The sequence below is a fragment of the Haematobia irritans genome, chromosome 5 (assembly GCF_050003625.1).
Source record: "Haematobia irritans isolate KBUSLIRL chromosome 5, ASM5000362v1, whole genome shotgun sequence".
Classification (NCBI taxonomy): Eukaryota; Metazoa; Arthropoda; class Insecta; order Diptera; family Muscidae; genus Haematobia; species Haematobia irritans.
The window spans coordinates 100,035,771-100,046,171 of NC_134401.1; the positions used below are offsets into that span (position 1 = coordinate 100,035,771).

A 10,401-nucleotide genomic window follows, 5' to 3' on the forward strand; every position below is an offset into this window, starting at 1 on the left:
ATTTGACAAACATTTTTTTAGAAATAAAATTTTGGCAAATATATATAAAAAAATTGACAAAATTTTCTAAAGAAATAAAATTTTGACAAAATTTTCTATAGAAATAAAATTTTGACAAAATTTTCTATAGAAATAAAATTTTGACAAAATTTTCTATACAAAGAAAATATTGACAAAACTTCGTTCGTAAAATGGAGCCTCGACTGTATTAAAAATTGTGCTTATATTGTCGATATATGTCGTTGGAGTCGTCTATCTCTCGAAATTTATTCAATCCACGTTGTCCTTAGATCAATGGAACTGACTCTAAAGACATAACGGCTTCAATGAAAAAATAATCAAATGTTTATCAATGATCAATAGAATGTGCCTTAATGTTTTTTTGTAATGTGAAAATGTGTCACTTTAGGCTTTATCACCACGAACATAGTTGATGGCACTGCAAAAATTAAAAAAAAAAACTTGACTGGGAAGATTTGATGGATCCACCGTATAGCTCTGACCTTGTTCGTTTTGACTGCCATAGTTGTGTTTGGAAAGTTTACAATCATTTTGTAGAAAAGAAAAATGTATATATTGCTTCCTTTTTATAATATTCTAATAGGTTCAATTTAAAATGTTCCTTTTGTTGTCAAGGCGACATTTAAACAAGAAACCACATCAACAAATCGTTCACCTATTATTTATTTCGAAATACAACTTGCAAAAAAAAAACGTTAATTTATTTATGTTAAAAACAAAAATATAAATGACACAAAATTATATCAGGTAAGGTTGTTGCAAAAGTCTTTGTTTGTTATAAACAAAAACCCAAGCAAATTATATAATCTCTCCACTCCCCGCCTTATAAAATTTATGAGATAATATTTATTAATGTTTGCTAATGAATATAGGTGATTTAATTTTATTTGCTTTTACTCCAAGTGGGCTTGTAATTTTTTAGCAATTACCTAATTGTCTTAATGTCTTTGGTTGACTTAAGTCTTTCGTTTCAAGGGCAAATTCTTAAAAAATCAATGACCATGACTCTGTGCACTTGCATGCGCTTTCTTTTTTTTCTAGTCATTTTGCCAATGCAGTTAAATAAATATTGTTTTGTTTTTATTTTCTAATTCTACTTGGATTGTATTACTTTGCCTTTATTTAAGCAGGAATATCAGGTTTTGTGATTGCTGTTTGTTACTTGCTTGTAAAATATTTAGAACGTTAGCTTAAGCTTGTGCAACAATATATCGAGTATAGAATTTATTCTTGACTTGTTGCTATTAATGGGACATTTTTTAAGTTTTTTTTGGGACTTGGAGAGAGAAATCAACAACAAGAATATTGCAAAGTTTCACCATATTTTTAAATCATTACGTTAATGAACTAAAATTTTTTCACAAAAAATTAAAAAAATATGGTAAGTTAATACAGGATCTGGGTACTTATTTGACTCATTTACTTTTGAAATTTAGTCTAACTGACTTTATATTTTGCTTAAAATCATATAATCAGCTTTTGGTGCCAAACTAAATCTACTAATAGAGTATTTCGAAGTTGGCCAGAAATGCCTTTAGTATTTTATTCCAATCAACCAATCGACAATATTAATTTGACGAAAGAGTACTATATTGACTTAATGGTACAAAATACCATATGTTTTGTCAGAAAAAAATAATCTTCTATTTCAATCATGTAATTAAACGAATTTATTAATTTTTAATTGAAATTGTTCAAAACCGGAAATAATAATATCAATCATAGACTATAATTTTTTCATTAAAAATGTAATTGAATGTTTTTCCAAATTTAATTCAAAAATATTGCTATAATTATTTTTTAAGAAAGTTTCATATTTTGAAGAAAAAAATTGAATTCAAAAATTGTTAAAATGTCTTTAGCGCTATACGAAGTTCAAGATAGATACAATTTTAGTAAAATTTACTAATTTGAAAGATTTATGAACACAATATATGCAAACTTCTCCCATTTTAGTAAAATATGAACTGTTTTATTTTTTTCGTACAATTGTCTACTATATTTGTACGATATACAACTTTTTTTTCTCATTTGTAGTTCACGTTATTAAAGTAAGCAAAAAAATTATTCAAATAAGGAACATTTCACGAATTAAAATCAAGCTTAGTTTTCATTAGCGCCCCCTTTCTTATAGAAATAAAATTTTGGCAAAATTTTCTATAGAAATAAATTTAATGAAAAGTTTCTATAGAAATAAAATTTTGACAAAATTATCTATAGAAATACAATTTCGACAACATTTGGTATTGTAATAAAATTTTGAAAAAATTTTCTATAGGAATAAAATTTTGACAAAATTTTCTATAAAAAAAAAATTTTAACAAAATTTTCTATAGAAATAAAATTTTGACTAAATTTTCTATAGAAATAAAATTTTGACAAAATTTTCTAAACGAATAAAATTTTTAAAAAGTTTCTATAGAAATAAAATTTTGACAAAATTTTCTATAGAAATACAATTTTGACAACATTTTGTATCGTAATAAAATTTTGACAAAATTTTCTATAGGAATAAAATTTTGACAAAATTTTCTATAAAAACAAAATTTTGACAAAATTTTCTATAGAGATAAAATTTTGACAAAATTTTCTATAGAAATAAAATTTTTAAAAAGTTTCTATAGAAATAAAATTTTGACAAAATTTTCTATAGAAATAAAATTTGACAACATTTTGTATCGTAATAAAATTTTGACAAAATTTTCTATAGAAATAAAATGTTGTTAGTTTATTTTTGGCGATATGGACCATTTTTTGCATAGTTGTTAGAGACCATATACTAATACCACGTACCAAATTTCAACCGGATCGAATGAATCTTGCTCTTCCAAAAGGCACCGGAGGGGATCGGTTTATATGGGGGCTATATATAATAATAGACCAATATGAACCAATTCTTGCATGGTTGTTAGATACCATATACTTACAGCTCGTACCAAATTTCAATTGGATTGGATGAAATTTGCTTCTCTAAGAGGCTCCGCAAATCAAATGTGGGGATCGGTTTATATGGGGGCTATATATAATTATGAACCGATATGGCCCAATATTTGCATGGTTGTTAGAGACGATCTGCTAACACCACGTATCAAATTTCAATTGGAGCGGATGAAATTTGCTTCTCTAAGAGGCTCCGCAAGTCAAATCTGGGGATCGGTTTATATGGGGGCTATATATAATTATGGATCGATGTGGACCAATTTTTGTGTGGTTGTTAAAGACCATATACTAGCACCACGTACCAAATTTTAACCGGATCGGATGAATTTTGCCCTTCCAATAGGCTCCGGAGTTAAAATCTGGGGATGGGTTTACATGGGGGCTATATATAATTATAGACCGATATGGACAAATTTTTGCATGGTTGTTAGAGACCATATATTTACAGCTCGTACCAAATTTCAATCGGATCGGTTGAAATTTGCTTCTGTAAGAGGCTCCGCAAGTCAAATGTGGGGATCGGTTTATGTGGGATAGCGTGTTTCGTTCGGAAGTTAGCGTGACGGACGGACGGACGGACATGCGTAGATCGACTCAGAATTTCACCACGACCCAGAATATATATCCTTTAGGGGGTCTTAGAACAATATTTCGATGTATTACAAACGGAATGACAAAGTTTATATACCCCCATCTTGTGGTGGAGGGTATAAAAATAAATATTCAAAAAAAATAATAATAATAAATAAATAAATAAAAAATACAATACTCGAAAATTTGGAATGTCCAGCAACTGCATAATGAATCAAGGATCGTACACAGAAAAAAATATCACCAAAATATTTCCAATTAAAAAGTTAATTGAAGTTGAAAATTTTTTCAATTAATAAATTAATTGATACAATTAACTTTTTAGTCATGATAGAAACATTAAGTTAATTAAGTCAATGATTGAAATTTTTAAAATGTTTAATTAAAAAATTAATTGATACAATTAACTTTTTAATCAAATTCGGAAGACTAATTCAGTTAAAAAAGTGCTGATTTTTTTTTACTTTTTTAATTAAAAATGTATTTCAAACAATCATTTGTTAATCCAAATAAAAACTCTAAGCCAATCTAACTAAGTTATTAAAAATAGTTACCTTTTTTAATTAATAAATAATTTGCGTTTTGCAATCAACATCAATTAAATTTTTAATTGAATTAATTAAAAAATTAATTGAATTTTGCTGAAAAAATCAATTAATTTTTTAATCAAGAATTTTTTCTATGCCCAATTAAAACTGTGATTGATACTATCATTTTCGTGATTGAAGACATTTCAATTAAAAAATTAATTGGATCAATTAATTTGGTGATTGAATCAGAGAAAAAATTTTTTGTGTGTAGCTACATATCGTATATACTTATATGTAATTTCTCCAGTATATTTTTTGGAGCCCTTGAAATTAAATTTTTTAACATCTTCGTAATATTCGAAAGTCCTGTGTTGGTTACAGCCTTTTAGAACAACTGTTTTGTTTGAACAAATTCGAAAAATATATACGGTTGAAGCATAATATGTTTGGGAGTATATATTGTAGAGGCGTTTATTTTTGAGGGTTTAGGGAAGGGTACACTAACTTATGCAATGTTCCAAACAAACAGCAAGAAAAAATGTTGTATCAGAAACATTCTAAGAAAAAATCGCATTCGTATTTTAAGGACAAGAAAGATTTTTGCACATGTCAATATTTTTTGTAGTGTACGTTTTCACATTCATTTGTCGCCTTGTTTTCAATTTTTTTATGGCACAAGGAAATATTTTATGAGGAATTTGCAGCTTTTAGTTTAATTTTTTACGATTTATACGATATATAAATTACTATTATATTTATAATTTTTTCATATAAAAAAGTTAACATGGATCCAAGGATTTTAATAATCGCTTAAGGATCTTGGGGTTTGTTCTTAAAAAGGATTTTTTGAAAAGCAACCTAGGTTGAAATCTTAGTTCTACGAAATATGACAGGCTTAATTTACAGAATTTGCCATTTTTTAGAGATATACTCGAAAAAAGCCATTCATGTACAAAAAATTTAAAAAAAAAAAAACATCTTCAAAGTAAATTTTAGCCTATAGTTGACACTTTTTATCTTCAGACCAAAGATTAAAGATCTCCTTTGATTTATATATTATTTTATACATCAAAAATATGTTTCTTTATTTTAAGGAAAATTTGCTTTACTTCTTTAACGGGATATAAATTTCAATGGTGGGCTTCAGGAATTTAATGGAAAATATTTTGAAAATAAAATTCATCCATTTAAAGAAATTTGTCGTTAATATTGCATATATTGTTTTTTTTATTAAGTCATTATTTTTTTCAAAGTCGACAAAAACAGATACATTTAATTTGAATGCTAATTTTCAGTAATATCGTTTCAGATATATACAAGGACTGATGTATATTTCATGTTTCGTCAAGTTAATCTTTTAGCACAATACTGACAGTGTCAGATTATAATCCAGATCAGAAACCACTCATATTATATGTGAAAGAATAGCTGCAATAACAAATATATTTGTCTGCAGGCAGGTCGAATTCAAATATCCCAATTTGTCCACTTCCAGTAGAAAACATAAAAGGACATTTTTCATCTGATATAAGAAAATTTCTTCTGATATAAGAAACTTATTTAACACTCATGTAAAAGTTTTCTGCAAATGGATGGTTCCGGACCATGTTTTATTTCTTGATAAATCCAAATTTTTGCCTGAAATCGCAATTTCTTTTTGATTGTCCAGAAATTTTAAATTTATGTTTCTTTTCGACACTTTTCAGAACAATTTTGCACAATAAATTCCCATGGTAAGGATGAAAAACTGGATCGTAGTTATGATTTAAAACTGACGTTTAATATTTAATTACAATATTTGTTTATAATATATTTGTATTGTTTTTATATGCCTGCGAAATTCGTGTATACTGTAATGCAATTGAACTTTTTTCTGTTCGTTTATTAATTGAAAATTCTGTTCTTAATGTTCGCTTTTTTTGAATTTTTGTCAAATACCATTATGTACACTATTATAATCCTTGTTTTTTAGTAATAGATAGTCTTTAATTTTAAGGTGGATTATTTTTGTAACCTTAATTCTTATTTCACAAAAGAAAATCTCTCACTATCCAGTTTGTATTTGCGTTTGTGTCTTAAGTCTTTTGTTCCAATAAACTCCAAATTTTTATCCTGGCATTTTAGTTTAGTAAAAATTTACCTTTTAAACGTTGTGTTGATTGACCACCAATGCGTACAGCTTCCGAAAATTGTATATCCACAAGAGAGAGGAATGACAGTGCAAGAAGCACATTCAGCTTCCATTTAACCGACATTTTGTTGTTGAGTTTTGTCTATGTATTGCTTTCACAATATCCTTTTTTATGTGCGATACTCAGTGATGGTGATGATGAATTTATAGAAATCCTTTGCTTTTTGATTTTATTCACAATATTGGCCACAAAATTTCTAAAATAATTTTCTCCAAGTGTTTGCACTGGCAAAATAAAATTCTTTGCTTTCAATTGCACTTGTATTAGCTTTTGAAATTTTCTCTAGTGAAATCTATGCTTAAGAAAATTTTGGTTTTTGCAAAATTTCGTATCAATTAAAATTGATTTCGTTAGCTATGATTTTTTTGTTTTATATATTTTCGGTGTGCATATAATTTTCGATATGAATTTGGATAATTTTTTTATTTTCGATTTTCTTTTTGCAATGGCAATTTATTCAAATCCAATCAAATTAAAATGAAACTGAGACGCTAACCACGATTTCAGTTTGTCCAGAGAACGAAATTCGCGCCCCGCGTTTAAGCACCAAACTGAATTCCAAATGTAAAACGAACGGATATATAAAACCTTCTGAATGAACTCCGCTGCAGACGCAATCCAAAATGAAGCACTGGCTGGTTAGCTAGATGTCTGGCCTCGCCAAGTAACTGACTCTATCTATTTGGCGCGCTAGATGGCAGCGACATTCACGGCGATCAATTGGAGCAGCAGCAACAATAACGGATGTTGTCTTTGCGCGCTTGTGCGCATGCATACCATACCGTAAGTGCAGAGGGATAGTCGTTTGATAGTCAAAGAAAATGAATCATGTGGGGAAAAAGTTGTTTAACCAGGCTAAGACACTGTTGTGAATGGACTAGGTTGGCTGACTGAATTGCTGGCAGATTGGATTGAGGAGAGCTCTTGCAGTTACCGTAACGGTTGCGGTCTTTGCTTTCGATTTTAGTGGCACAAAAACACAAATCTTAACGTCAATGTCTAAAAAACTGCTGCTAGCTATGATCGTAAACGTCTATTCTCCATCCAGAGCATAACATTCATCCATACAGTTAGTTTAGCTAAGAAATAAATCAAAGAGTTAAATATCCAGCTTCTAATGTTCATTTACTCAATTCATTTTGGTTTGGTATTAGCAAAGCTTTTCTTGCATGCAATCATAGGATAAATGCAATGATATGGGAAATAGTGCAAGACTTGATTCATTAAAGCTTTACCTCTCTTTGAATTTGGTGTCTAACGGCTTTGGTTTTTATTTGCTCTTTCGTATTGGATTTAAATGTTATTAGAAATAGTGCCAACCTTAAACTCTTTGGTACCATGTCAAATACGACATGAAATAATTTTAAAATCAGACCCAGTTATTCATATACCGAAGTTTTTAGATTTTCTAGATTGGGCCCCCAAATTTACCATCACACTAATTTTAAATCTATACACTTCATTTTATGTACGATCACACTGAAAAAACGCATGTCCAGTTCTAAAGATTCCGAGCCAAAGAAGCGGAAAATTGAAATACGGTTAATTTTAAGACACAATTCTCTTTTATATTGCGTACTTGATTCTAAGAAACAAATATTAATTTATTCCCCTTTTCACTTTTGATCTTCAAGACGATTTAATTACTTTTGAAGACTTTTTCAGAATTATTAAAGTCAAGTTGATCTTAGCCAAACAAAAATTTCTTTCATGTAAAGATAACAATTCTTAAGTCGAATCACTTAATTGAAAGACAACAAGTATATACGGCCGTAAGTTCGGCCAGGCCGAAGCTTATGTACCCTCCATCATGGATTGCGTAGAAACTTCTTCTAAACACTGCCATCCACAATCGAATTACTTAAGTTGCGGTAACGCTTGCCGATGGCAAGGTATCTTAAAACCTCCTAACACCATCTTATAAATTGTATGTAAGTCCATACGTGGTATATATTTAATCAAAAAAGATCGATCCAATACGTATATAATTCAGTTTGACAAAATAGACATACAATTCTGACAAAATTTTCTACAGAAATAAAATTTTAACAAAATTTTGTATAGAAATAAAATTTTCACAAAATTTTCTAAAGAAATAAACTTTTGACAAAATTTTCTATAGAAATAAAATCTTGGTAGATTATTTGTGGCTCGAGTGGCAACCATGATTATGAACCGAATAAAATTTGAACAAAATTTTGACAAAATTTTCTATAGAAATAAAATTTTGAAAATGATGAAAATTTTATTATGAACCGAATAAAATTTTAACAAAATTTTCTCTAGAAATAAAATTTTGACAAAATTGTATATAGAAATAAAATTTTGACAAAATTTTCTATAGAAATAAAATTTTGGTAGATTATTTTTGGCTCTAGTGGCAACCATGATTATGAACCGATTGTGTGATTGGACCAATTTTGGTATGGTTGTTAGCGACCATATACTAACACCACGTTCCTAATTTGAACCGGATCGGATGAATTTTGCTCCTCCAAGAGGCTCCGGAGGTCAAATCTGGAGAACGTTTTATATGCGGGCTATATATAATTATGGACCGATATGGACCAATTCTGGCACGGTTGTTAAAGATCATATACTAACACCATGTTCCAAATTACAACCGGCTTGGATGAAATTTGCTTCTCTTGGAGACTTCGCAAGCCAAATCAGGGGATCGGTTTATATGGGGGCTATATATAATTATGAACCGATGTGGACCAATTTCTGCATGGTTGTTAGAGACCATATACCAACATCATGTACCAAATTTCAGCCGGATCGGATGAAATTTGCTTCTCTTTGAGGCTCCGCAAGCCAAATCTGGGGATCGGTTTATATGGGGGTTATATATAATTATGGACCGATGTGGACCAATTTTTGCATGATTGTTAGAGACCATATACCAACACCATGTGCCAAATTTCAGCCGGATCGGATGAAATATGCTTCTCTTAGAGGCTCCACAAGCCAAATCTGGGGATCGGTTTATATGGGGGCTATATATAATTAAGGACCGATATGGACCAATTTTTGCATGGTTGTTAGAGACCATGTACCAACATCATGTACCAAATTTCCGCCGGATCGGATGAAATTTTCTTCTCTTTGAGGCTCCGCAAGCCAAATCTGGGGATCGGTTTATATGGGGGCTATATATAACTATGGACCGATATGGACCAATTTTTGCATGGTTGTTAAAGACCATATACCAACACCATGTACCAAATTTGAGCCGGATCGGATGAAATTTGCTTCTCTTTTAGTCTCCGCAAGCCAAATCTGGGGATCGGTTTATATGGGGGCTATATATAATTATGGACCGATGTGGACCAGTTTTTGCACGGTTGTCAGAGACCATATACCAACATCATGTACCAAATTTGAGCCGGATCGGATGAAATTTGCTACTCTTTTAGGCTCCGCAAGCCAAATCTTGGGATCGGTTTATATGGGGGCTATATATAATTATGGACCGATATGGACCAATTTTTGCATGATTGTTAAAGACCATATACCAACACCATGTACCAAATTTCAGCCGGATTGGATGAAATATGCTTCTGTTAGAGGCTCCACAAGCCAAATCTGAGGGTCCCTTTATATGGGGGCTATACGTAAAAGTGGACCGATATGACCCATTTTCAATACCATCCGACCTACATCGATAACAACTACTTGTGCCAAGTTTCAAGTCGATAGCTTGTTTCGTTCGGAAGTTAGCGTGATTTCAACAGACGGACGGACGGACGGACATGCTCAGATCGACTCAGAATTTCACCACGACCCAAAATATATATACTTTATGGGGTCTTAGAGATATATTTCGATGTGTTACAAACGGAATGACAAAGTTAATATACCCCCATCCTATGATGGAGGGTATAAAAAGACTTTATTAAAAGTTTATCGATTTTTGGACAAGGCAGAGAAATGCGTCTTCTATGCTAAGCAAAATTTGCCTTCCGATGTTTTAATGAAACTACGCTCCAGTAGTTAGTGGATGCTAGTACCTTCCGTAGTCTGGAAGCCTCGGACGTATTTTCAATACTGCTGCAATAATTATTCCAAGAGTTATGCTGAGCCTTCCTCAGTTCTCGCTTGTATTCTCTCAGATTCTTCTTGTA

The 10,401-nt window shown here is 30.6% G+C and overlaps 1 protein-coding gene across 3 annotated transcripts in view; it reads right to left on the reverse strand.

Annotated features, from left to right (window-relative positions):
• The window catches only part of stw (laccase), a 275,331-nt gene extending 268,443 nt beyond the window's left edge, over nt 1–6,888 (reverse strand). The window contains exon 1 of one of the 3 annotated variants that reach the window (XM_075309737.1): nt 6,223–6,886. In XM_075309737.1, the coding sequence (XP_075165852.1) occupies nt 6,223–6,337 (115 nt within the window). In that variant the 5' untranslated portion in view covers nt 6,338–6,886. Of the gene's footprint in view, nt 1–6,222 lie in introns of all 3 variants that reach the window. The other 2 variants (XM_075309738.1, XM_075309736.1) reach the window with 2 other exon arrangements.
• Nucleotides 6,889–10,401: the final 3,513 nt, after the last annotated feature.